Genomic DNA, 28,000 nt, shown 5'->3' with positions numbered 1-28,000 from the left:
GTTCCTGGTACTGGAGAAAAACAAACAAACAAAAAAAGACAATGTGGCATATATACACAGTGGAGTACTATTCAGCCATGAAGAAGAACAGAATTATGTCATTTGAAGGAAAGTGGGTGAAACTGGAGAAAATTATGTTAAGTGGAATAAGCCACAGTCAGAAAAACAAGATCTCATGTTTTCCCTAATATGTGGAATCTAAATAGAGAAAAAATGATATGAAAGCAGCATGAAAACTTATTAGGCAAGAGGAAAGGGATGAGGGGGTGGGGGTAAGGAAAAGTAATGGGGGCATTATTTTGATCAAAATACACTAAATGCATGTATAAAATATCACTTTGAAATCCAATATTTTGTGAAATTAATATGCTCCAATGAAAATATAGTTTAAAAAATTTGATGTTTTTAAAGTTTTTTTAATCTTGAGAGTCCTCTTCCATTCTTTATAATTTATTTGTTAAAGATCTGAGTCTTTTGACCTATAAAATCTCCCATAGTTTAAAAAATTTGATGTTTTTAAAGTTTTTTTAATCTTGAGAGTCCTCTTCCATTCTTTACAATTTATTTGTTAAAGATCTGAGTCTTTTGACCTATAAAATCTCCCTGATTTTGACGACATCCTTGCATTTTAATGTATTCTCTGTTCTCAGTACCTAGTTAACATGGCTGTTTCTAGACGCTTGATCAGATTTGGCTCATTTTCTTAACAAGGCGGTAGTGCATGGCTCCTGAGGAGGCACACAGTGTCTTCATGCCTTTCTTTCTGTGAGCTTAACAGCGATTGCCATTCAACACCTGGAATGATCCTTTAATTCTGTGGAAAAGTAATGGGGGCATTATTTTGATCAAAATACATTAAATGCATGTATAAAATATCACTCATCATGTATAAAATACTTATCATGTATAAAATTCCACATCTATCAGTGCTTCTGCCTGCATTAGCTGATAAGGAGACATTTCCCCTGCTATTTATTGACCACCAATAGAGTTCATAGATGAAACACACAGTATCAAATTCCACTGTACTCACTCTCATGGACACTTTGTCTCCATCAGTCATTTGAAAACCATTTTCAGGATTACTTGAAGGTATTTCTTGCTTTACCCACTACTAAAATTTTAATCCTTGTATAATTTCACCCCTTCAAGCACTTGCTAATGGTACTCACTCCTGTACTTTTCACTTCTTCTCAAGACACATTTGCCAACTACTATCCCCCTTGAATGAAGGCTTTCCCCATTCTCCCTTGCAAACTTCTTCTCTTTCTCACCTGCTAAATTTAGAGAAACCCAGGCTCCCAAATTTGTATCTCTAGCCCTGACATCACCTCTCAGTTCCTGAGCAGTATGTCCCCTGGGTGGCCTTCATTTCTGTGCTGATGTCTAATAGTTTCAGATTTAATGTAGCTGATCCTCTTTTCTCCCCTAAACTGGCACCTGTTCTCTATGATGCCTTTCATCTTTAACCTCTCTTTCTGCATTCACAGTTCCAAAAACTGTTCTTAACTTGATCACTTCTCACCTTCAAAGTCGGGTGTCTTGGATTTCTTTAGCCCAATCCTGAATTTCTGCTTTAGCAAATATAAGGTAGAAAATTAGAGTTATCACACTAATGGATGACATCAAGAAGTAGATTTTATACCAAGAAGTTTCTGGATCCTGAAAGGTAAAAATGCAAAAAAGTTGTCAATTAATGATATTGTTTCTGTGTTTTGTAGCATTTAAATTTATAGTATCAAAAATAATATAAACTCAATGCAAGTCACTTAAACATGGAAAAAGACTCAGAAGTAACCAAAGGAATCATTATTTCACTCTACAAAAGTAATTGTTTTATCTTACTACAATATATTCCATTTTCACCAGATGTTAAGTTTAATACATCAGTTTCTTGTAGAGCCTAATTAACTGATTCATCTATTTCTATTCTGACATATTACTTCAAAGCTTTGTGCATTTCTAAAAGTATGTTATGTAAACAATATAATGTTATATCACATATGCATGTGATATAACATTACTAGGTAGGTAGAGAAAGAACACATGATTTTATATACTTATTGGCAAATTTAACATATTTCCATGTATCTTAATTATTGCTTTAAGATTTAGTACTCTCATATTCATTCCTATTTCCCAGGGGGGTGTTCTTATACCACTGAGAGCCAACATCCCAGCTTTTGTTCCCTGACAGCCTTTTGGTTATTCTCGGCTTTTAGTGAACACACGTCAGTTGTATAAAGACCTCTTCTCTTTCCACAAAAATAACTTAGAATTTTCATTGGAATTGCATGGAATTTTCAGATCATTCAGAATGATTGGAAAACATTCTACAATTTTTAGTCTTTTAACATATGAAGTCTTCTGAGTACCTTTGACTACATCCCATTAAAAATATTAAATCTATTTCTTTTTACACTCATATATTCATATACTTGTGCTTTATCTCACTAGGTAAGACATAGTGCAAAGTTTAACATAAACAGTGATAGTTGCATCTTTTTCCTATTTCCCAACTCAAAAAGAAAATTTCTCCAATTGCCCAAACATGCATAATATTTACTGCAGGAATTTTGTAGCTACTCTTGAATCCTGTGAATGTACAGCTCATTTTTGAGTCAGTTGAATTTCCTGGATATAGTCCCATCTTGTCCTAACCTAGACTCTAAACTCTTAGGTATTGTCCTGGTGGCCCTCTGAAGTTGTGAGACACTTGCTCAACTTCCCATTTTTCATCTGCTTGCTTCAGAGGGACTTATAAGAGAAAAGTCACTTCTGTTCCAATGATTAGCATTCTAAGTTTTCAGCATAATTGACATACAATGAGAATGAAATTGTATTACCTATAGATTTGGAGGGATGAGTGATTTAACCAAATTTATTTTTATATGGCCTAAAAACTCATACTTATTTCTTGCTAGCATCTTCTTCACAAGTTTTCACATACATATCACTTTTTACTCTGTACAAATTATAAAAGAAAAATATACATGTCTGTTTGTTCCTTACCTCATTAAGGATTAATCCACTGACAGTTGAAGAAAGTATGCCTCCTATCATTCCAATTAAAGATGTAGTTCCTCTAAGAAATCCATAATATCTAGAAAAGAAGAGGAATATGCAGATGTACAGTAGGACAAATGCTGCAGGAAAATCCAACTTAATTAAGTGAGATTTAAGGGAGATTACTGATTTCATGAAGTCATCATTCCTATTTCTCAAATTCCACCAAATGACAGAAAACGTATGTTGATAAAAGCAACTTTCTGGTTGCACTATGAAGTCAGAAAGATTGATATTAAGAGCAAAGAATATAAAAATATTAAGAAAATGAGGCTACATTCGGGTGAAAACCAACAGAATCGAGAAAGAAAGACAACTGAGAAATTCTGAAGGTGATATGTATTGGTAATGGGAATTGGTTTTAGATTAATAAAAATAGAGTAGAATTCTCTGGGTAGTAGACCTGTAGTCCCAGAACTGTGACCCCAGGAACTGTACCCAATACCTAGGCCAGGTAATGAGAAGTCTATTTACAAGCAATATGATTGGCTAATCCTTAACAGTCAAGCCAACTTTAGCAGGAAGAGAGCTGACAAAGCAGGAAAGCCAAGGGAGTAGCAGATACAAAGGGGCCATTTCCATCAGACTTGAACAAAGGAGAACTTTGGGGGAGCAGAGCTGGTTTCTAATTGAGACATGAACCTCATGCTGAGAAGAGCAAAATCTTCCCTCTACCCCAGCTTGTTGCCTAGGAGAGAAATAAACTTCTGTTGTACCTCACACTTTTGTTTTGTAGTCTCCTTGTTACGGCAGCTTAGCTTTGTTCACTAACTAATACATTGCTAAGATGTTTAGGGAAAAACCTGTATTTGTATTTGCTTTTAATTATTTAAGAAAAAGTGACAATAAATGAACTGGGCATCGAATTCCGGAATCAAGGCTGGACAAACAATTTAAGCATGATAAAAATGGTTTAAAACAGATAGTAATGAAATTCAAAGGAAGTAGATGTCATAAAATTAAGAACAAGATTTTTGAAAACTAAAAAAGGATATACATTTAATGAAGTGTTATCAAGAAAGAAATCACAAAAAGATTTTAAGTAAAAGAGAGTGTAAAAACAAATTTAGAAGGGCTTATTTTTTTTTTTTTTCACTGTCACAGGGCATGAAAGCTGCTATATAAGCAGCATTCCTCAGCCATCTCTTGGGTTTTGGTCTAGGAGAGCCCCTCCTGTGTACTGAACCCCTGTGCTGATCCACAGGCCCTGTTAAATTAAAACTTGCATTGGTGTTCTTGTAAAATAGTAATAATGATGACAAGAATAAGGATAATAACAGATACAAAGGTATACTCATATAGTTGAAATTTAAGATGACTTGTCTGAGTACAGAAAAATTAATTACTTGAGAAGTAGAAAATTTGAATAATCTAATTATACCAAAGACATGAAAAAAGTGTTCAAATGATAGCAGGCAGAAAATAGACAACAATTTTAAAATGAAGCCCTAAAGAAGACCTCATTATGAGTGTTTTTCACCTCCACAAAAAGAATATGTGTGTCTGTCTATCTGCTATCATCTTTCTATTGTATCTATCTATCTATCTAATCTAGTGATGTTGGGGATTGAACTCAGGACCTTCACACTGAGTGAGATACTCAAATTTCTAGTTTTTATTTTAGATAAAATCTCACTAAATTGATAGGTTGTCCATGCTGAGCTCAAACTCATGATCCTTCTGCCTCAGCCTCTCAGATCACTGGGATGACCGTTGTGACACCATGCCCAACTTCTTCTTTTCTTTATACTGTGGCATTTTGGAGGTTGTGGTTGATCTGAGAGACACAAGAAAGCTCTTTTCTTAAATATTCTTACATATACCAGGTGCGTAGATTCAAGGTCATGAGTAGTTGTGTTTGTGCTGACTAATATTAAAGCATAATGGATAAGCTACTAGTTTTTTGTTAAAGGCGTGTAATATTTGATAGTTAAATTGTATCTAGATGTACTGTGACCTCTGAAGTCAGTGTTGATTTTTTTTTCTGAGTCTTGGAGGTCAATGTTACATTTATTTTTGGTTCCGATTGCAGAATTTTATCTCATATACCCTAAAGAAAAAAAAAAAAAACCAGTCCATATGTTGAACAACAATGTGAAAATAAGGCACAGAATATTCATTAGAAATCTTGTAACACCATGTTTGAACAAATGAAAGGTGCTGAGAAATCTACAGGTGCACATGAATGTTTTACCTTTGAAACTACTATTTCAAATACAAACTGAAGAAAATTCTAGTGAAAACACACATGTGGCTTCTCTGACAAGCAAAAAAAAAGGCAAAAGCTGTGTTAGGTGCTCTCATCCAAAAGGAGGTGCTTATCAAAATATTTTTGCAAGTGTTGTTGAAAGTATCTGTGGCTTTAACATAGCAATATTGTTTGTGATGACTGTTAAAAATTTTGCAGACCAGGAGTGGTGGCATACACCTGTACTCCCAGCACTCAGAACTCTGAGGCAGGAGGATTTCTGCAAGTCTGAGGCCAGTATGGTCTACAAAGTGAGTTCAAGATCAGCCTAAACTGCTTAGTGCAACCCTGTCTCAGAAAGGCAAAAAACATTTTGGCAAAGTCAATTATTAAAAATTTTGGTTAAAGACATTTTTGGTTGTATTTTTTAGCAATATCCATTTTCCATTATCTGAAAGGAAAAAAAATCTGCATTGTTTATATTTTTGTTTAATAGCTTCTAGATTATAACTAAAAGATCATGTCTTTTATTATATGAAAATAATAAATGAAAATTTGTAGTATTTTGAATTTTTCTGCATTTCAGCACTCACTAGTAATAAGTGCATCTCTCAGATACACATGACTTCCACTGTAATATTTTTGACTGCAACTTCTTAAAGACCTATCTGTGCTGCTTCCACCAGTAGCACTTGATTTACCTGTTTGTAGTTTATGAGAATGGACTTGTGTTGGAGGTGATTTTCCTCTGGTATTGGCTTCTTTCTCTCAACATTCTCTGTGTCAAATTCAGTCATGATGGGCACAGATACTCCTAATATATACATTTTTGTGATTTATTTGAATGCACTAAAATTTGTTCTTTTCATATTTGGTCACCATGACCATGAGATCATTTGCTTATGGTCCTTAGAAAGACATAATCTTAAAACATGTCCTAATTTAGTATATGTTCCTTTGTATATGTGTCATGCACAATTTCTTTTTATTTAATTTTTAATAAGCCCCCTTTATGTTTTACTATCCTTCCATGGTCATGGGAAGATTATAACATAATGGACCTTGATAAGGTTAATCATTTGTGAATGTGCCTACAATAATAGTAGTGGAGTAGCTAACTGCAATACAGTGTTTTCTGTATGTCAAGTATTACTCTAAGTATTTGTCATACATTAGTTTCTTTAATACTTTTAATAACTCTGTGAGGAAAGCATTCCCTTGTTGCTCCTATTTTATAGATGAGGAACTGAGCACAGAGAAGGTAAATAATCTATTAAATTAAGTAGCCATGGTGATACTAAAGCTAACATGCTGCCTTTAAAATATGTACTTATTAAATTATACTTCTTTACAGATAACAGGTACAAAAATCATTAGGTGCATAATAAATTGATATTTATGTCTGACATATATTTCTTCAGAAATTTTGGCCTTCTGGCTATCAATTTCAAAATAGTTATAATCTGAGAAGCTCTGAGATCTTGCATTCAAAGTAAGAAGATATTTTTCAAAAGCCTACCTGCTCCCAACACACTATCTGAAGCAAAAAACAATATAACAATCCCACTTGTAAGAGCTGTAGAAAGTACTTATGAATAAATTTAAGAGACAAAAGACATTATAAACTATGAAACACTGATGAAAGAAACCAAAGAAGACAAATAAATGGGAAAATATCTCATGTTCATGAAAAGGGTGAATTAATATCATTAAAATGTCTATACTGACTGACATGATCTACAGATTCAAGGAAAACCTTATCAAAATTATAATGCTATTTTTCACAGAAATAGAAAAACACTCCCTAAATTCATATGAAGTCAAAATGGACCTCAAATATCCAAAGCAGTCTTGAGCAAAAGAACAAAGCTAGAGGTACCACACTACTTGTCTTCAGAATAGAGTAAAAGGTGTAGTAATCATATACAGAAGGTACTGACAGAAAAACACATTGATCAGACATCCCAGAAATAAATCCAAATATTTATAAGGGGTTGACTTCTGATAAAATTCTTGAGGAAATAACTGGGGGAAATGGTTAACAAGTGGTGTTAGGGCAAATCAATATCCATGTGAAGAAGAAAGTAGAAGTTTATCCTTATCTCATACTACATTGAAAAATTAACCCAAAATAATTTAAAGACTATTTAAGACTTGAAACTGCAAAGCCAGTCAATGGAAGCAATGGAGAAAATTTCTGTGACACTGGTTTGGGAAATCATTTTTTGAACATGACCAAAAATAATATACAGGAAAAGCAAAAGTAGACATGCAGAATTATATAAAAGTAAAAAGCTTCTGGACAGTCAAGGAAACAATCAATAGAATGAAGACAGAATTTATGCCAGGGGAGAAAAATACTTGCAAACCCTACATTTGACAAGAGATTAATGCCCAAAATATTTAAGGAGCTCAAACAACTCAATATCAAGAATACAAAAAATTTATTAGAAATGGGCAAAGGACCCAAACAGACATTTTTCAAATGAAGGCATACAAGTGGACAACAGGCATATGAAAAATGCTCATCCTTGTTAATTATCAGGGAAATGCAAATTAAAAATACAATGAGAGATTACCTCACACCCTAGAGAGGATATTAGCACAAAGATAAGAGAGAAGTGTGTTGAGGATGCCTCTCTTTGAGGACATGAAGAAAAGGGAAGAGTTGCACATTGTTGGTGGGAATGTAAACTAGTGTGGTCATTATAGAAAGCAGTGTGGAAGTTTCTTGAAACATTGAAAATAGAACCACCATATGATTGAGCACTCTCGCTGCTGGGTGTATATCCAAAGGAAATAAAATCAGTATTTTGAAGAGATATCCGTATTCCTATGTTTATTGTGGCATTATTCACAATGGACAAGATATAGAAAAAAATTTAAGTATCTATCAGTGGGTGAATGGATAAAGAAAGTGTGGTATATATGCACAGTGAAATATCACTCAAGCTTTAAAAAGAAGGAAATCCTATCCTTTTGGGCAATACAGAAACACCTGGAGGCCATTATGTTAAGTAAAATAAGTCAGACACAAAAAGACAAATACTATGTAATCTCATAACCATCTGATATCTAAAAAAGTTGAACTCACAGAAATAGAGAAGAGAATGTTGGATACTAGAATCTGGGAGTGTCGATCAAAGGATACAAAATTTCAGCCAGAGATGAAGAATAACTTCAAGAGATCTGTTGTATAGCCTGATGATTATTATCATCCTTAGCCAGGCATTATATTCTTGACAATTATGTTGGGAGTAGATTTTAAGGGTTTTCACCACAAAAGTGATAAGTATACATATGTACATTTAACCTTCCCACAATGTATCAATATTTCTAAACATCATATTGTACACAATAAATAAATACAACTTTGATTTGTTAATTAAAAATACATGAATTTTAAGAAAACTCTACCTGGGGGCGATATCCAAGACATTTATGAATACTCCACTTAAAACAAAGGAGGATGTTGAATGAGCAAGTATCAGGAAGATAATGGCGCTATAAAAGTTGAAACTCAGGTAGAGCATGCACATATTGAACACTACAGGCAGGAACATTCCTGGGGAGGGATGCAGACAACATGGTTAGGTGCACACTGGAAATGGGGAGGACGCACCCACCATGTGTTGGAATGCCTGGCAGCTCCATACCTAGTATAGTGAAGAGTTTCCGGACAGAAATGGTGCTGAGAATATTTCTGGACAGGAGGAAGTCTCCCATGTAACCTCCTAGGATACCAATGATGTAGGAAAGCAGAAAGGGCAGGCTGGACAGAAGCCCATTCTGTGGAGGGAGAGACATTATTCTGAGAGTCCGTATGGTGGATGCAGGAGCTCTGATACATACAGTAATTGCTACCTTGGAATTCAGTATCTAAAATGTGTACTTTCATGCAGAAAATCATCAGCATACAGCACTAGGATTACTTCTGGGGCCACATTATCCAACATAAAGAGGAAAATAGTAATATTTGTCATAATCTGTCTGAGTTTTACTTTTAGGATCATGGGCCCTGAATTTGCCATATAATGTAGAAAAAACCTGTATTGGAATGGGAAGTGGTAGCCCCAGGGGAAATTATAAATATGATGACAATTATAGTATATGTATGGTGCCCACTCTATACTGGCTACTGTCAATCCTTGCAGCAACTCCATGGTTTCATGGAAGATAGGATTGAGTTCACAAGGGTTATTGAATCTTACTGTTATGCTGGCACTAGCCTAGGCCACTGATTCATTATGCACAACCCTTAAGTGGCAAGCCCAGATTGAATTTCTAAGAGAATCTTTTCTGATTATTTTATCAAATAACAGGAGGTTCCATGCATCAGTGATTCTCAAGTCAGATAAGCAATGAAGGTGTCACAGAAGACCCAAGTCATGGGTCATAGCCCATGTCCAAATCCAGTATCCAAATACATTGTCATACTCCAGGAGAGAGATGGATGAGTGTTGGATAAGATGCCAGGATTTGGCCATGTGACTTTCAGGAAGGCCCCCAGTCACCAAAGGAAATAATGATGTTGAATCTTTAGTTACGTATAGGGCAACCACATAGTGATGGGAGTTAAGGGAGGTGTGGTGACATGGGTTGCAGGCATATTGTTGGTGGGATGCCAGACACTATATTTATACCACTAGCTTTTATTCTGACTACTTTTCACAGAAATCAGAAACCATACATCTCCAGATAAACACCATAGATAACACCATAGAGAGGTAGGCAAGAGCTGAGACCAGGGTCATTAGAGACAGAGAAAGAGAGAGTCCTTCATAAAGTTATAGTAAGAACTTGTGATATACTAACCTCTTTTACATCAACATGAAGTACACTGTTGATAAATGTTGGGGTGTATGTAACTACAAAATTATTTGTCCAGAGAAGAGCAAAATTACAGAGGGAAATGGCCCAGAGTGGGAGGGACTGCAGCATAGCCTTGATGGGCAGAGTTGTCACACTACTTGAGCTGTCCTGAAAAATAATTGATTAGTCATTCTCAGATGACGACAAGCTAGAACTTCTTTTGTTTGGATCAGAATCTGGGAGATGCCAATACAGAGCACTGTGGTTTACCTGCTGGGCGAGGGATGATAGGATGTATTCTTTCTCTCTGATGCTTATATATGGGTGGTCCTTTGGGTCATCATAAAACAGAACGAACCAGAAAACACATAGGACACAGCCATAAACACCTATCAAAGAAGGACATGTTAGAATTGGAAGTTTCTGTCTGTAGAAGGTCTTTTAACCTATGACACTTTCCATTGTATCACTCTGTGAACCTAGATGTCCCCTGTTTGTTGAAACTTTGCAACAAAGCTCATACTTTGGACAGTCCTCCTTGTATCCAGAGCTGTTTTCTTACCAAAAAGATTTTACAGCGATAGTGGTAAGCCCTCTGGCTTCTCCTAATCAGCTAGCCTCTGCTTTTGTCCACTGGGCTGGGCCGTTCTGTCTTTAGCTTCTTATCTTTTCAGATTTGGAATGTGTTGCATCACCAGAGTAGGGGAGATCTAAGCCTGCTCAGAGCTTGACAGTTACCCAGTTTGAGGGCTCAGCCTTAGCTGTACTCTTGAGATACCATCGAGGCTTCAGGGATTATCCAAATCCTATAAATGTAAAATTCTTGTTTTTGAATTTTTTCATACTAATAACTTAATGATGGGGAATCTTCTATTAAGGTAGAGTATATAGTGCTTACCATTTAGTCTTCCCAAAATGCATTCATTCATCTGACAAATATTGTTAAAACACAATAATATCTACCATGTACTATGTTAGATCCTGAAGGCGGAGCAGTAAATAAAACAGACAAAAATCCTTGCCTTCATCAAGGTGACTTTCAAGTAGATGAGGAAGAGATGTTGTCTTATTTTACCTTCAAAAAATTTATATAATTATCTCTTTTGCACAATGAGAAAACTCGGAAAGATCAGATTATTTGCCCAGAGACACATGGTTAGTAAGCAGTAAGTGACCCCACACCGAAACTGTATTATCTAGTTGAGGAATACATCCTGGAGGATGAGGATGGGGTAGAGCTTGAAGTAAGGTAGAGGTTAGAGTGGTAAGGAAAGGAGCGAGAATCAGGAACACAAACAGAGAAGGAATGGCTAGAAGTATGAAGTCCAGGGCAGGGAGGGCATAGTCAGTGAGACTGAGACAAGAAAGAGTGGTCTGGGAGCTTATCAAGATCAGAAGGAAATGAGAGGAACCAAAGGCATCCTAACAGAAGTGAAGACTGGACATGACTGAAAAAGAATCAGTGAACTTGAAGAACAGTAATAGAAAGTTTCAAAACTGAATTGCTAAAACAGAAGCGTGAACCAGAACAGAATATCCAAGAACTATGGAACAATTACAAGACTACCAATGGTTTAATATGTATGTAAGGGAAATAACATAAGAAAAAAGACAGGAACAGAAGTACCACTTGAAGCAATAATTATTGAGAATTTCTCAAAATTAATGATAGACACCAAACTGCAGATAATGGAAGATATAGTGCAACAAAAAGGGTAAGTACCAAAAATTTTTACCTAAGCCTATCATATTCCACTTCAGCACTTATGAACTCCTTAATGACAGAACAGACATTGTCTTGTTCTTTAAAACAGTGTCTACACCAGCGATATGTTGCTGTACATTATGCTGAAGTAGGAATAGAATGTGAATGTTGAGGGTCATCCACCCAATTTGATCAGCAATTAACTATTGAAAAACTTGTCTTACACAAGACTAAAGCCTTTTGTCCCAGTAATTTCTGCAGATGTAGCTTAGTTTTATAATGCCAAACAATTCTGAATTTCTCTTGAAGAGCAAATTTTCTTTTCTCCAGGAGAGAGAGTCCCAGTTCTTTCAACCCCTTTTAAGACACGGTGTATGTGTCTCATCTCTACACTGACTACCTGTTATTACTGAAGACCAAAGTGGTGATTAACAGTGATGGATGTATTTGCACATTATGGCTCTGCCTTTTGTTCTTTGTATGAGGTGTATATTCTCTATGTGTTCTTCTAGGTCCACTCACCATACCTGTACACCCTGATTTGGCCATAAATGGCTGCTTTAATAAACATCAACAGGCTCCATGCCCTGCCTTTCTGTTTGATTTAGCCAACAGAAAGCCTGGGTAGCGATGAGAGGGAGAGAATTAGTGGGATTATGGTGTTGTTTCAAGCCCTAAATATCTCATTCCTAAAATTACCTCTTTCTATGTGTTTTTATTTCTTTAATGAAAAAATCATGTGTTCTACTGAGGCAGTCTGCTCTACCAGATTCCCTCCTAATGGACAATGGTAACTACTCCCTCCTTTGCCTCTGAGCGTGGGGATGGGACTAGCTTCAGTATCACTCCCCTTGCGTTACTGCTCTATCCCTGTAATTAACTACATCTTGTACCCATTTTTTAAACAATCACTTTGTAAATAAATCCTGAATTTACCTTAAATATGATTTTGGGCAATGGACATAGCCTCTATAAATGTCCTCACCTAACAAATGGACATAATCACAGTCATTCACTGTCCCTTCAACATATCTCAAACCAAGATGTTAAAGCCAAAAGTGGTTTTATAACTCATTTGGCAACTCCAATTCTTTATGGTTTTTGTGTGCTCCAATTTGTACAAAATTTATTTTTGACTTCAGAAATTAATGTGTTTTATCATAAAGCAGGGCCAAGATCATGATTAAGTATAAATATATACTTAAAATATGACTGTAATGATTGACACATTGTGTCAACTTGAGAATTGAGAAGTTTAGAAGCTTAACTTAGTGACTCAGCAGGTGATCAGGGTCCTCACTTTGTATATATCTAGAGTTTGTGAAACAGGAGGGCACAGAGATTGTGTGGGCAGATAGCCGGCATACAATACAAAGAAGAAAAAGAGATTTGCTTCACCCCACTTTTCCTCTTGTTGCTTTTGTGTCTTCTGCCACCTTGAACTGATGCCCCTGTGACATGCCACCCTACCTTGGAGCCAGCTGATTAGGGAATGAAACCTCCACAAACTGTGAGCTAAATAAACCTTTCCTTCCTTAATTTTGGGTGTCAGGTATTTTGTCCCTGCAATGAGAGAAAAGTAATCAAGACAATGATCTCTCAAAAATCTGAAAAGTTGATTATTCTGATTACCCCTTTCCTAAAGAGTTTCATATAAGATATGTGATACAACAACCTCCACATTACAGAGTTGTAAAAGTTAGGTACAAAATACATGTATAGTTCTAAGCATGACACCTGGTTTGTAATAAGAACTTCATGAAGGTTGACTTTTCTCTCTCTCAGTGGAATTTGTGATTTAAATACTAACTTGATATAAATTATTACATTGTTAGATTTTTATTAATTTTTTCTTCTTAAGTTCTGAATCATAAGTGGGAATTTATAGAAAAAGACTCACCAAAAATATAGAAGACCAAAGGCCAGCCCAGAAGATCACAGATCAATCCAGTCACAAGCAGGACAATGAAGGGTCCCAGCATAACCCCTAAGCAGAAGGGACAAAACGCATCGCTATGAAATTAATGCAGACATCTGAAAGTAGAGAGGAGGTAACTTCACTGTAGCAATGAACAATGTCTTGTGAAATAAATTGCACAGCTTAGCACTGACTTAACACTTATCAGAAGAAAGTAATAAAGTTTTGTTTTTCTAGCCTTTTTTTGTTGTTTGGGATAAAGTGACTTTTTTCTAAATAATTTCCTTCTTTTTAAAGCAAGAAAGCTGGAACTGATGGTTTGCAAAGCCCTCAACATTTCAAAACACATGTTTCTTATGGCCATAGGGAAGAACAGGATACAATAAGATGACAATAGAATTCAAACATTCTAGGTACTAAGTCCCTACCTGAGACACTTATAGAGGTGAGTCGCCCTCGTTCCAAAGGAGGAGCCCACCGGACCCATATGTGATGCTGGGCTGTTGCTATTGTTCCCTAAAATAAGAAAGATCCAGACATGTAATCCCTGATGCTTAGTGTGAATTTAAATCTTGTTCAGTTTCTATGTAGCATAATACCTGGGCCATTCCCTGGACTATTCGACACACAATGACCAAAGTTTCTCCAACCTGAGCAGCTGGTGGGATGCACAGAGTGAGAACAGAGCTGAGGAATAATCCACAGGCAACCATGTTCTTTATAGAGTATATTCCGGATAAGTATCCAATAGGAATTTGGACAATAACTATGCCATAGAAGATGGAACTTAAGATGATCCCTTGTATAGCAGGGCTCCAATTATAGACAGGGTTCTGAAAGAAAAGACACATACTGTAGACCCATGTAATATCTAGAGATCTGGGAAGTATGATCTTCTTGCTCAGTCATGAAAAGTAGCTTCCTGTCCCTAATACTTTTTGTTAAAGGGTCACACATATTCCCTTATGTTATTTTATATACATATTTACATTTTATCATTGAGGTCTTCAATTACAGATTGAATATCTCTTATCCAAAATGTTTGACACTAAAAGTGTTTTGGATTTCAATAAAGAAGTGTTTCAGATTTCAATACACCTAAATATGGAGGTGTACTTAATCACAAGACATGCTTATTTAGCACATTGCTGGCAAGGTAGATCAAGACTTGAGCTTCTGCTTTAAAACAGGGAGAGAGCAAAAGAACCACACCCTTTCTTCAGAGGGAGAACATACTTGGGGGGAATGAAACAGGGAGCTAAAAAGAGATGTGAGAAGAATGAACCGCAAGCCTTCAACAGTTGTGACTGGGCTTAGGTTTCATTTTCTGAGGTTGGGGTGTCATTTTCCTAACCTAATAAGAAGCACCCAACAGTAATCTAAGTAATGAGTTTCTGTAAAACATGATATTTATGAGGACAAGGAGGGCCTGTGGGAAAGTGAGAAGATTTCTCAGAATGAAGTTGGGCTGTGAAGAAGGAGGAGTGTGGGGAGGATTATGGCAAAAACAGTTCCACAGGAAGCCAGGGAAAAGCCAAGCCAGACAGGGAGTCAGAATGGTTCAGAGAAGGACATGATGGCCAATGCTGGGGCACCAGAGGCAGCAAACAAAGTCCTCGTTGGATTGGTGAGATTTTCTTGCCCAGGAATAAACTGTCCATACCTCTTTAATGAGTGTCTTTGTTCTGTTTGTTCTGCCAATTTTAGAGAAGTTACAATTAATGATGCATAATCCCTTTAGGCATCCTTCAAGGTCAGATTTTACTGTTTATAACTCCTTAGGTTGATCTCAACTTGGCTGAGACGTAGTCATTTTTGTGTATAGAAGCCCCTAGACCAAGAGTTCTTTTGGTAACCTCTTTGGATCCCCTCTCAGGTTCATGAATCAGAAGTTTTTTGCTTTAACTTTACAATAGAGGCTGCTTTCTGCTTTCATTCTATAATAAATACTTTCTCTCAGTCCTCTGTTGACTTTCTGCCTTGTAATTCTTCCTGGGTTGAGGGAATAACCCACCAGCCTGACAGTAGCATCTTCCTCATTATTATTGTTCTATCAATAATATTTAAGCTCTACACAAATTAGCACAGTAGGATTTTTGAAAATATGGCTATGGGCAATGTTTCTGACATACCATTATGTTGCCCGGATTCTCCCTTGAAGAGACATTGGTCAGACCCCATGTGTCATTCACCATCACCACCATCGTGAGGCTCAGGCACACACGCTGTGTCATGATTGCCCCGTTGCAGAAGTGCAGAAGCAGGGACACACCATAGCGAAGGGAACAGAAGCCTGGCACTGGGGAGTAGCACAGAAATTTCAATTATTAATTCAACTGAGATACAAATACACCTTAACTTCAGAAAGGGCCAGGCAGAAGTCCAGAACCCTAGATATTAAATTAAAATCTTATTGTACTAATGGTGTCTGAGAAATTAGCATATAAGAAGATGTGTGACTGACACAAAGATAATCCCAGTCACTTTAAAATACAATTCCAAATAAAATGTCCCAGAAAATTAAGCCATTCTGCCAAATAGATTAGCTCATGTCTGTGTAAAAGAGACCCTTAATAAATACCTCGGACTATCGTTGGAAGAAAGTTCCTTTAATAACAACAAAGACATCTCCTTTCAAAGAAACTGGCATATTTTCCAAATTTATAAGCATATTCTGGTTAAGGAAAAGAATGTGCTCAGAAGGAAGGAACAACTGGGATGAGGGAAAGGAGAAAAGAAAGAAAGAAGGATGTGAAAAAAATATATGCACAAGACAGGTAAGATAATTATATTACTAATTTCTATTGGTTTATTGGAAGGAACAGTTAATGCTTAATTTTTTTGATCAATTTTGCATGCCTATAGCTGGTAATCTGAACAACTACTTTGAAGGTAACAATATGCAATATACCAACCATTGCTGATTTCCTATCATCTTGTTTTGAAATTCTGTATCATTTCCAATGTTTTTTGAATTTGTATTCTCCTTTAAAAAAAAAAAAAAAAGGAATATTCTGGTTGAGAAACTCATATGTTCACTATGTAGAGACAAATGGCATTGAGAAAAATGTAATTACTTACTGAGTAGGATCAAGCAAAAATAATCAGTTCAGTATTGGGAGAAAAGCCAGGCAGATTCATCAGAAGAAAGTAGGGAGACCAGAAACATACTCTTCTATCATTAAGTATTTTTGAATATATATATTAGCGTAATTTAATGGAGAAAATAATGTCTGCTTCAATGAACTATATTTTACCAAAAATTTGCAAAAAACACTTGCACAGAAATGTTCATAACTGCTTTATTCAAAATAGCAAAATGGTTGGAAAGAATGAGCATATTGTGGTATATTAATCCAAAACATAACCCTCAGCATTAAAATTAAAATAGCACTGAGATTCCATCTTACTCAGAAAAAATGGCCAGCATCAAGAAATCTAATAATAAAAAGTGCTATTAATGGTGTGGGAAAAAAAAAAACAACAACCACTTCTCTACTGTTGATGGGAGTGTAAACTAGTATAACCACTATGGAAATTAGTATGGCTATTCCTCTAAAAATTAAAACTAGAAATTCTATTCAATCCAGCCATTCCCCTTCTAGGTAGCTTCCCCAAAGAGTTAAAAATAGTATGATAATATTACAGTGACACATGCATACCCATGTGTACAGCAGCACAATTCATATTAGCTACATCTTGGAAGCAGCCTATATGTTCATTAACAGGTGAAAGGATAAAGAAAATGTATTTCTACACAAAGGCGTACTACTCTGCCCTATATAAAGATAAACTTGAATTATTTGTAGAGAAGTGGATGTACTTTGAGAGACTATAATACTAAAATCAAATAATGAATGAGATGCACAAGCTTAAATATCACATGATTTCTTTTATATTAGGAACCCAAAATATAAATAAAGAGGAAAATAAAGACTAGATAATAGGAAGGAGGGAGATAGCTCTTTCTCAAAGAAAAGGGGATAAGAGATGAAGGAAGGGGAAGGAGAGGAGAGATAAGGGGATGCAAAAGGAATTTAGACATGTTCGGTACATGCACCAACTCTTCTCAAGGAGTGTGAGCATTATGTACTGCAAATATGTGCAGTAGTAATACAAATTTTTTGAAAAAGAAAGAACTATTTATATATTTGGCAATCAATGAATCTGAACAAAGATACTTGGCTGATAAAGTTGGGCACCAGTGACTGTCTCCTACAGCAATCAGTTTTTATGAAGTTCAAAAACAGGTAAAATTAGTCTACATGGCTCTTCCATCTCCAGAGTCAACAGTAAGAATCCCCCTTATGTTGTTGAATATAATATAATATAATATAATATAATATAATATAATATATAATCCCTCACACTTTTTGAATCTTTCTTACTGTTCCATCACTGACCTTTAGACTCAGATTTAAAGGGTTCATAGTTAGTTCAGTCTTGCTTGGGTTATGTCCCCATTTAAAATAACTGAATTGGGATAATAGAGACTTCTGGAATACTCTGTCACATGGCACCTAGTTTAGTGTTTGCCTAAATAACTGGAAGATGTTGTATGTGCTGCACTAGCATCCAGGAATCTTGTGGGGGAGTGGTCTTAGAATTCTGCCTATCTCATTCTATCCTCTGGTCTCTGGAGAGTTATGTTAACTCCATGTGCAGAACACATTCAAGCCATTCCAAGGTCCCCAAAACCCTCATCTTATTACAATATCACCTCAATCCCAAAACCTCACCAAAAGCTCAGTGCAATATCTAAAAATCTCTTCCTCTAAATCAAGTCTAGATAAGCCTGTTAGGAGTAAAGCAACATGTGACACCATTTTATGTATGGACTTGTGAAACTGAAGTGACTAGTTATACAACCCTAACACTTTCACCATATAACTATGGAAGCAGGAATGAGAGAAAGCTACAAACATTACAATTCCAAGAGGAGGAAAAGGAAGGGGAAAAGGGGTCACTGATTCCTAAAAATGTTGATGCTCAGCTAAATATCATTATTTTAATTGTACATATTTATGGAGTACAATATAATTCAACACATGTTATTGTGAAGAATGATCTTGGTTGTCAGCTTGACTGGATAGATTGGTGCCTAGAAAAATTGATAAAGCGTGCTTCTGGGTGAGTCTGGGAAGATCCAGTAGGCTGGGGACCAGATGGTATGACAGGTGAGAGATGAGGGAAGCTCATGACTACATACTTTGACCCTACTTGAACAGGAAGAGCTTTCGCTGTTGCTGCTACAAGTGCACATCACGCTCCACATTCTTTACCCTTTAAATGCAGCCTTGCAGCTACAACTCTGCAGGAGCCTTCCAGGCCTTCAGCCTCAGACTGGGGGCTGTGTCATGTGCTCTTCTTGTTTAGAGGCTTCCAGCTTCTTAGACAGTACAGCTTCCAGCTTCCCCAGCTCCCGGGGTTGCAATAAACCATGGGGGGACTACTCAACCTTGATCAGATAAGCCAGTCTAATCAGTCCCTTTTGATGCTCGTACATGTTCTATTGGTTCAGATCCTTTGGAGAGCTCTGACCAGTATATACATGTGGTGTGTATATGGTGGTGGGCACTTTCATTTACACAAACATCTTTAGAAATTGTTTAACTTATAGTAACTATTCATATTTATGAGCTACTGTGTGATATTTCCACACATGTGTACAATGCACAGTGATCATTTTCATCTCCTTATCATTACTTTGTGTTTACAGCCTTTGAGCTCCTGTCTTCCAGTTATTCATCAAATATGTGTTACATTATTGTGAACTATAGTTACCCTACCTTGCTATACAACATTAGAATTTACCGCCTCTAACTTGTGGCACAAAATGTTTGATTTTTGTTTGGAGGTCAGTCCTGTGGCTTTTGGCAGCACCTTCTGTGCTCATGGATCTACCCAAGAATACATCAAGGGCCAGAAATCTTAGGGACATCTTAGAGTTCTATGTCAAACATCCATTGTTCACCAGAATAGGCACCTGATCAGGGACCCAGGGGACAGGGAAATGCATCAGATAGCAGATAAAAGGAGATCTCTAGCTGTGTGCACACAGAAAAAATAGACTCCAGAAAAACCAAAGAGAAAAATAGGCTCCAGAGAAGCCAAAGAGAAAAATGGGCTCACTAGGGCCAAAGAGAAAAACAGTTCATTAGAGGCAAAAGAGCAAAACAGGCTCACAAGAAACAAAAGGGAGAGAGGTATATTGATTTTACCAGGTGTTGAACATGAGGCAAGCAGATTCTGAAGAACAGCAGATGTATACACAAACCCTCATTCTATTATTGATTCTTGTACTTACTTTTTTTGTAAACCTGGTTCAGGGAGTGTCTTGATGGTCATGCAATTATTTAGATGACCACAGAGGATTTGGCTCAGAGCACTATTTTAAAATTAAGCCTGGAGCAGAAACAAAATGGTGGAACAACAGCCTCTCCAGAGTTTAAACCCCCTAGCTTTACTCAATCAGAAGAGGAAGGAACTGCAAGCGACAAAAAAGAAATAGCTAAAGCATGTTTAAGTCTGGGGAATTATTTATTGTGGAAGGGAAATATTTTTATGTGTGCATGGATCAGGCTGTCCATGTAGCCAGCTCACTGCAGCACAGCACCACAGGAGGGAGGAGCATGGGCCTATCTGAGAGAGGACCCCGAGCTCAAGCCCTAGGTGATCTCAGCTAGGATGCCCCAGCCACCTATGCCTGCCTGCCAGCTACACCTATGGCCCCTTTCACCCCACGCTTGGCTTGGAGCCACGGGAGCCACAACAGCCCAAACTGGAGAACAGCCAGGGAACTAACTGCAGCCATGGCTACAGGGGTGGTAATGGCAAAGTCTCCCAGGGAGGGTGGCACTGGCAAAGATGTCCCTAAAGATGGAGCCCATCCGTGGCACTGAGGTGGGCGCTCACCCCCTCCCAGTCACTACCACTGAAGTGGAAGTGTCAGTGTTGGATGGTGAAGCCAAGTGACAGCAGTCCTCCCCTCAGGCTAATGAGCTGCCTCTACAGCCAGGGGAGCTCACCTACAGCTCTAGTGTGGTGGAATGAGAGCCTCAGCCAGAGGCAGGAGCAGAAAGTGGGAGCCCTGGGCACTCAAATGGAAGATCCACTCCCATTAACCTCTTTTCAGTACTTTTGTTTGTGGTGTGATGCACCACATTAAAACTACCACTATACACATTGGCCAAAAAGATCTTTTCCATTTATTTCACACTCTCCAATTTGTCATTTGGTCATGGCACATTTCCTGTTTGATTGATCATTTTTGTTCTTATTCCCAGTTGCTGGGGTGTCTCACTGAGGGAAACACTGCAATAGATAGATTGCTGTCCACTGTCATTGTTACTCCCTCAGATGCCATTTAACAGGTTTCTGCCTCCCATGCCACCTTCTATCAAAATGCTTCTGCCTTGCCCAAACAATTCCTTTTAACTCAGGAACAAGCTTGGCAAATTGTTAAACAATGTTCTTCATGCATAACATCTTCTCTCACTCACTATGGGAGTTAATTCCTGAAGGTTACACCCCAATCATCTCTGGCAAATGGATATTACTCACATTCCTGACTTGGCTCTTTACCCTGGGTGCATATTTCAGTGGATACTTCCTCAGGATTTATTTTTGCTTCTGCCCACACTGTTGAAGTGGCTAAACATGACATTGCTCATTGCCTGGATGCTTTTAGTACCCTTAGCTGCCCATGGGCACTTCAGACACTTAAGGCACTTAAGGCACAGCTTATATGAATGCTTTCTCCAAATGTTTTGTAAACCTTTTCACATTTCCCTTACCATAGGTACTCTTTATAATCCTCAATGAATGTGCTCACCATATACTCAAAATTCAAACACAAAAACAAAAGAGGAAATCCTTCCCTACAAAATTCACACCTCATAATAGACTTCACTTGGCACTGTATACTATTAATTTTTAAATACTACTATGGATAGGACTACTGCAGCAGAGAGACAATAAATCAGGTAAAGCAAAAGGGGCTGGAAAGGGTCCTTTGGAAAGATCTTCCTACTGGAAATTGGAAGAGATCCAGCCCACTACTCACTTTTGGTAAAGAGTGTGCTTTTGTTTTTCCAGAAAACACTGAAAAGACTATCTGGATGTGACACCATGCTGTCCAGCTGCTTCATTGACCCAGACCTGGAGAAGGCATAAGTTCCATCTCTCAAGAAGCTAATGCTTAGTCTTGTGGCAGTAATACCTCAGAAACTGCTCTATGGCTGATAGACAAAGATGGGGCTAGACCTGGCTGGGGTAAATTAAAGAAATTGACTCAGGATGCCCAGGAGATGGTAACCAAAATTTGGGTAAAGAAGTTCTGAGTAGGTGACAGAGTGTATGGAGACAACTGAGGTGGAGGCTATGTGAAAGAAAGAGACATGAAAATTGCCAATATACTGAAGACAAAATAAAATTCAAAATTATATACTGATTATAGATAAAAGATTTTGTTCCTTCCAAATTTTCTTATGAGACATCTGCCAATTGACCTACAAAAAATTCTGACTAGTATATTAATAATGACAAACTTCCAAAATTATAAAAGAGTTATTAGAATTTAATTTGGCCAACAAATATATTTGAGTGCACTATGATATTGTAAACTGATTTTCCATGTAGCTGTTTGTCTGTTTCTCAGCTGTTTTTGTTTGAGCTCAATAATTTTTTTCTTTTTCTTCTTTTCTTTCCTTTTTTTTGCATTTTTGGATTTTTGAAGCATTTGTCTGATATGCTTCCACTTGGGTTGCCAGCTAGTCAAAATAATGCTAAAATTTGTTGTGTAAGTGTAATGTATATCGTTGTTTATATATTATGATTTGAGAGTCTCTCATTGTTCAAAATAGTGTGTTCAATGTTGTGATTGGGTTTTCATAAATCATCAAAAGTTATTAAGCTAATTAAACAAAAATCCCTTAGGGTATGGAGCAACTATTGGACATGACTCACTCCAGTTGATGAATAAGGAAGCAGCTGCCTGGACAATTATCCTGTCCTTGTTCATTGATGAGAAGCCCCAGTAATTTCCATAGCCTCATGGGAAACAGCCACTGGTGGGCCCCTCCCTCCCTCCTTCTTCCTCCTTCTCACTCCTTCTCTTCCTTCTCCTTCTTTTTCTCCTCCTTCTTCTCCTTCCCCTTCCCCTTCTCCTCCTCTTCTTTCTTCCTTCCTTACTTCTTCTCCATCAGCAGAGTGGGGGCTTCATCTGGCCTCAGTTTTCGGTATTCTGAATCTTGTCCTTTTTGTCTCTATCCTCTCACTGTCTTCACCCTGTGAACTTCGAGAGCTGTGCAGGACATGGCAGAGAAGGGTCCATCCTCCTCCAGGGTTGCCCTTTCAAGTTTTGCTCATTTCTCCTCTTTGTTTCTTCAGGAAAACAATTAATGTCTAAATAAATCTTGAGTCAAAAAGGAGACTACAAGGGGACTCTAAGTTGCTTAGGACTAAGTAATAGTAAGAATACTGCACGTCAAACTCATGAAGTCCTAACCACAATGTATAACTCTAAACACATTTATCAGAGGATTGGGAACTCAAACCCTTGAAATCTTGGAACAAATAAACAAAAGCAAAGATCTAAAAGGAAGAAAATGCTAAGCATAAGACAGGTGTTAGTGATGTACATAGAAATAAAAGACATATAAACTTGAACATATGAAAGAGAAATTAAAAATGTAAAATGGTGCAACAATAAATATAAAATTGAATAGACTGCTAGCCTTTATATTAACAAAGGAATTGTATAATTCACTGTCTATCTCCTCCCCTTCTGTGATTTTGTCTAGCATAATATAGACAAAAGTCTTAGTAAAATAGTAGTAAATCTCTACTGTCCTGATCCCACCCTGTTTAGGTTCTCTCAGAATATATTGACTAAACATCCAATTACTGATAACCAAAGATGCAGGTTCAAAAACATCCATCTTGCCTTACTTCCTTTCACAGATTTAGTTGCTTCTCCTTGAGGATGGAACAAAATCAATGTACCCTTTCCTGATATTCTGCACCAAGCAATAAGATAGCAAGTGTACAAGAGCAGAAATAGTAGCTTAAATTGTCAACAGTAAGGGTGTATGGAATTTTTTATTTAAAGATTTTCAGAAATTTTCTTTCACCACTTTCCTGAAACATTTCTCAGACTCTCAGTGGGTTTCCACTAAAGAATTTTCTTCGTAGGATCTGTGGAGTTATATTTAAGAAGGAGAAAATCTGTAAGTAATAGGAAGAATAGAATGTTACCTTTCTTAGGAGGGAGCTGGTTCTCCATTTTTGGATGCTGCTTCTCTTCTACCGAAGAGCTTGTTCTCCATTCACTGTGGATAAAAAACACATGGAAATCAACACAACTCAGGGAAGAAACAGACCAGTGCCCCTGTAGTTCTGCTCTGAAAGGCACTCTGTTCCAGCATCTTCTTCATTATGGGCTTCTTTTTTAATGAGCTTTTTTGTTAATTAAAAATATACAGAAAACTTGAAACCTATAGACAGCAAACAAATGCCTACACAAAATTCTATGTCCAGTAAAAATACCCCTCAGTAAGGAAAGAAAACTGAAGACTTTCTTACACAAACAGGGAACGTATTGCCAGCAGACTTTACCCTCTCTTCAGGTGGGTGGAGATTGCTGTTGATGAGAAATTTGTATGTTCAAGGAGAAACAAAGAATGTTGGAAAAGGAATAAGTAAAGGTAAAACAAATTCTCTCTGCCTGTCTCTTACTAAGCTGTGAGATTACCTTTCCCCTCTTGAAGATAGGTAAATAATTCTCCATAGCCCTGAAAGACCCCATGTGGAGTCTCAGTTCTCTAAAAGAAACAGCTGGTACCCTCAAGTCTGAATATTGGGTTCCTACTAGTAGGAAGATCATCAAGGAGAAGGAATCAGAATGGAGACAGCCCCTTACAATCAGTTTCCAGTGCCACATAGATTGATCAGCCTAGACCCCAAGATCTGGCCTCCTCAGTTTATGTGACACCAGGTACGTGAAAGACACCCAAGTCTTGCAACTGGGTTTGTGAAGTACTTTTTAAAAATATCAACAACAAGGACAAAACCAAAACAATATGAAAACAATAAAAATGATACAGGATTTCAAAACAAAATAACAAAGATTAACAATGGTTGTTATATTACATATTGTTATTTTCAGTGAAGTTGCTCAGATTATCAAATGTAAGAATGCAAGATTGATCAAACCATTAAAGAGGATGAAAAGTAATAACAAGTAGAAACAATATAGAGCTTTACTAAACAAGATGATAGGAATTCAATAATGGTTGTTATGTTACATATTGTTGTCTTCAAATTAGTTGTTCAGATTACCACATAGGAGCATGTAAAATTGCTCAAGAAAAAAATTTAAACATTAACTATTCCTTTTAATAAACCATTAGATGTCAGCAGTACAATTATCACAACTATCATTGTATATATTCCCTTCCTTATTTCTTTCTTTTGTACTTTCCTTCATCTCCGTTGTCCCTTCCCTTTGAGCAATTTATTTCCCTTTCACAAGATCTATTGTACATTTTGGGTTTTATTTACTCCTTCTTGTTCTTACACTAGGGAGACAAAATGACGTTTGTACATACAGGTCTAATTTATTTGACTTATGAATATGGTCACTAGTTGCATCCATTTATCAATAAAAGTCTCAAGTTTATCTTTTTAATAGCTGAGTAATACTCCAGTGTATAAAAATACCACATCTTTTAAATCCATTTCTCTGATGATGGGCATTTGGGTTGCTTCCAAGATTTAGCTATGACAAATTGTGCTGCTATAAACATGGGGGCACATTTATTGCTGTGGTATGATATTTTCAGTTTTTTTCTGGAAAAATACCCAGAAAGGGAATAGCTGGGTTAAGTGGGACCTCTAATCCTAATTTTGTGAAGCATCTCCACACTGATTTCTACAGTGGTTTCACCTGTCCCCCACCAGCAGTGGTGAAGGCTAACCTTCCCTTTAAAAACAGACCTGAGTATTAGTGGAATAGATTAGAAGATGCAGACACAACTAAAAACATGCTCATCCACCTTAGCCTCTTTGCAAAAGGGGCCCAACATGTTCACTGGAAGAAAGATAGCCTCTTTAATAAATGGTGCTGGAAAAATTGGCTTTCCACATGATGGAGACTAAAACTAGACTCATATCTATAACCATGCACTAAACTAAAGTCAACATGGATCAAAGATGTAAATATTAAAACAGAAACACTAAATTTACTAGAAGAGTAAGTAGGTAGAAATATTGAAGACATAGAGGTAGGCAGAGAGTTCATGAACAAAAACCAAACTGCATGGGAAATACTTCAAAGAATCATTGACTTGGATCTCATCTTATTGAAAAGCTTTTGCACATCAAAAGAAATCACCAACAGAATAAAAAGAAAACTCATAAATTGGGAAAAAATTTCAGTCAACTGTCCCTCAGACAAAGTATTTGATCACTGAGTTTTCAGACAAAGGACTTCTATCTATCTAGAACATCTAAAGGATTAAAAAACTCAGGCCCCCAAATTCAATGGCCCAATCCAAAATGGGCATCTGAGATGAATACACACTTCTCAGATGAAGAAATACAAATGGCAAATAAATATATGAAAAAATGTTCAACATCATTGGTCAATTGAAAAATGCAAATTAAAACAACACTGAGATTTTATCTCACCCCAGAAAGAATGGCTATCATCAAGAAATCAACCAATAAAAAATGCAAAGTATTTTTGAATGAATCATCTATCAACCACCATTATCACACATTGGAACCTCTTTTGGGACCGCTGCTTATTTCAATACACACACACACACACACACACACACACACACATGCATACCACATACCATACATACCACAAAAATGAAAATCACACATATATACACACCACATGGTATAAACACATAGCGTGTGTTTGACACATACACACACTCAAACCAAACATACAAACATCACAATAATACCTATGCAATAATGTGTGTGTGAATCATGTAACCACACAGACAATACTCACATGCACACCATACACAGTGTGTCACATACATCACAGACACATGCATGGTTATGCTATACCACAGACACTCCACATCACTCATATGTAATGCCAGCATCATATAACACACATTTTTTCTCATGTCCTTCTTCACAACTGTTCAATTCACACTCCTTCCTGAAATGTGTTCCTTTTCTTTCCTGTGAAAAGCTTCAGAAGACAAGCATATTATTTTTCTCCAAAATTTCTCCATATTACTAAATACTTTAAAGAAGATCTCTGTCAGGGAAGGACCCGTAACACTGTCTGGAAAATTTAATTAGTAATTGACATCACTTAGAGGGCATCATATAAGAGGAAGAACACTAACCTGATTCAGTACAGAAGAGGGATTCCTTCTCTATTGAAGAAATTTTCACTCAACTTTATATAATGCTGAATTTTCTGAATTTGCTAGCATTTTCTGGTTATGTCCCATACCAAATACTTTGACCTCAACATGTCAAAGCCAAAGGTTTAATTTTTAACTTTCTTTCACCTTTGACTTCAATCTTCTGAGGAACATAACTCTTACAACTCATCCAGTGGTCTGGAAGGCTCCTTGGAATCTGCCAGCGCTGTCATGGCAGAATAGTCTCTCACCCTGCCAGGAAGTAGGATTTACTTTCCAAAAGTACTTCTAAGATTGGTCTGTTGAATGGCTGCATTCAATATTATTCTCAAAGGAATGCTATGGCTTTCTAAATGTTCTAGTAGTTTTATTCTCTCCCTCAGTCCCTCCTTCTTTCTTTTCCCCCTTTCCTCCTTCTTTGCTTCCTTGTCTCCCCTCCTTATTTACCCTCTTCTCTTCTCTTCTCTTCTCTTCTCTTCTCTTCTCTTCTCTTCTCTTCTCTTCTCTTCTCTTCCCTTCCCTTCCCTTCCCTTCCCTTCCCTTCCCTTCCCCTCCCCTCCCCTCCCCTCCTCTCCTCTCCTCTCTTCTCTTCTCTTCTCTTCTCTTCTCTTCTCTTCTCTTCGCTTCGCTTCTCTTCTTTTCTCTTCTCTTCTCTTCTCCTCCTTCACCTGCTCTCTCCTCTCTTATTCCCTTTTCTCCTTCACCTGGCCTCACATTTAGTCACCTCCTTTCTCAGTCCCCACTCAAGGGCTATGCCTATTTGACATTTGCTGCAGTCACAAAGGGCTACATCCATCATGGTGTGTCTTCCGAAAGGTGTGACCTCCCTCACAGTCTCTTCATTCACTGTACTGGATTCTCCTGGTTCAGCTGCCCGGCTGAAATAAATTAGGAGCCCTTTTACCCTACAA

The 28,000-nt window shown here is 37.1% G+C and overlaps 1 protein-coding gene across 4 annotated transcripts; it reads right to left on the bottom strand.

Moving 5' to 3' along the window:
- Positions 1–11: 11 nt before the first annotated feature.
- On the bottom strand, positions 12–27,188 carry Slc17a1 (solute carrier family 17 (organic anion transporter), member 1). Of its 4 annotated transcripts, XM_005403339.1 has the most exons (13): positions 27,069–27,188; positions 23,947–24,020; positions 15,822–15,988; positions 14,289–14,522; positions 14,118–14,205; positions 13,672–13,758; positions 10,337–10,455; positions 10,070–10,234; positions 8,911–9,043; positions 8,672–8,819; positions 3,013–3,103; positions 1,526–1,662; positions 12–814 (listed from the first exon to the last, which is right to left on the bottom strand). In XM_005403339.1, exons 2-12 carry the CDS (start codon positions 23,972–23,974, stop codon positions 1,528–1,530), a joined length of 1,395 nt encoding a protein of 464 aa, XP_005403396.1. In that variant the 5' UTR covers positions 23,975–24,020; positions 27,069–27,188; the 3' UTR covers positions 12–814; positions 1,526–1,527. The 4 variants fall into 4 exon arrangements, with proteins under 4 accessions (XP_005403396.1, XP_005403398.1, XP_013359211.1 ...); XM_005403341.2 differs by lacking the exon at positions 14,289–14,522; XM_013503757.1 differs by lacking the exons at positions 23,947–24,020; positions 27,069–27,188 and adding an exon at positions 16,605–16,641.
- Positions 27,189–28,000: the final 812 nt, after the last annotated feature.

Source organism: Chinchilla lanigera, unplaced genomic scaffold (assembly GCF_000276665.1).
Source record: "Chinchilla lanigera isolate Chin_1 unplaced genomic scaffold, ChiLan1.0 scaffold00082, whole genome shotgun sequence".
In the NCBI taxonomy this organism is placed as follows: domain Eukaryota; kingdom Metazoa; phylum Chordata; class Mammalia; order Rodentia; family Chinchillidae; genus Chinchilla; species Chinchilla lanigera.
Note: the sequence above shows the minus strand (reverse complement) of the source record. Positions and strands in the feature narration are given on the sequence as shown.

What these genes read in the sequence shown, in the direction of transcription:
- Slc17a1 (XM_005403339.1), bottom strand. Translation starts at nt 23,974, where the DNA reads ATGGAGAACCAGCTCCCTCCTAAGAAAG. An exon ending in CCAGCTCCCTCCTAAGAAAG is followed by an intron (nt 15,989 to 23,946) that starts GTAACATTCTAT and finishes GCTACTCCCCAG; the next exon opens with TGCCAGGCTTCTGTTCCCTT. An exon ending in GTGGATTAATCCTTAATGAG is followed by an intron (nt 1,663 to 3,012) that starts GTAAGGAACAAA and finishes TTTACCTTTCAG; the next exon opens with GATCCAGAAACTTCTTGGTA.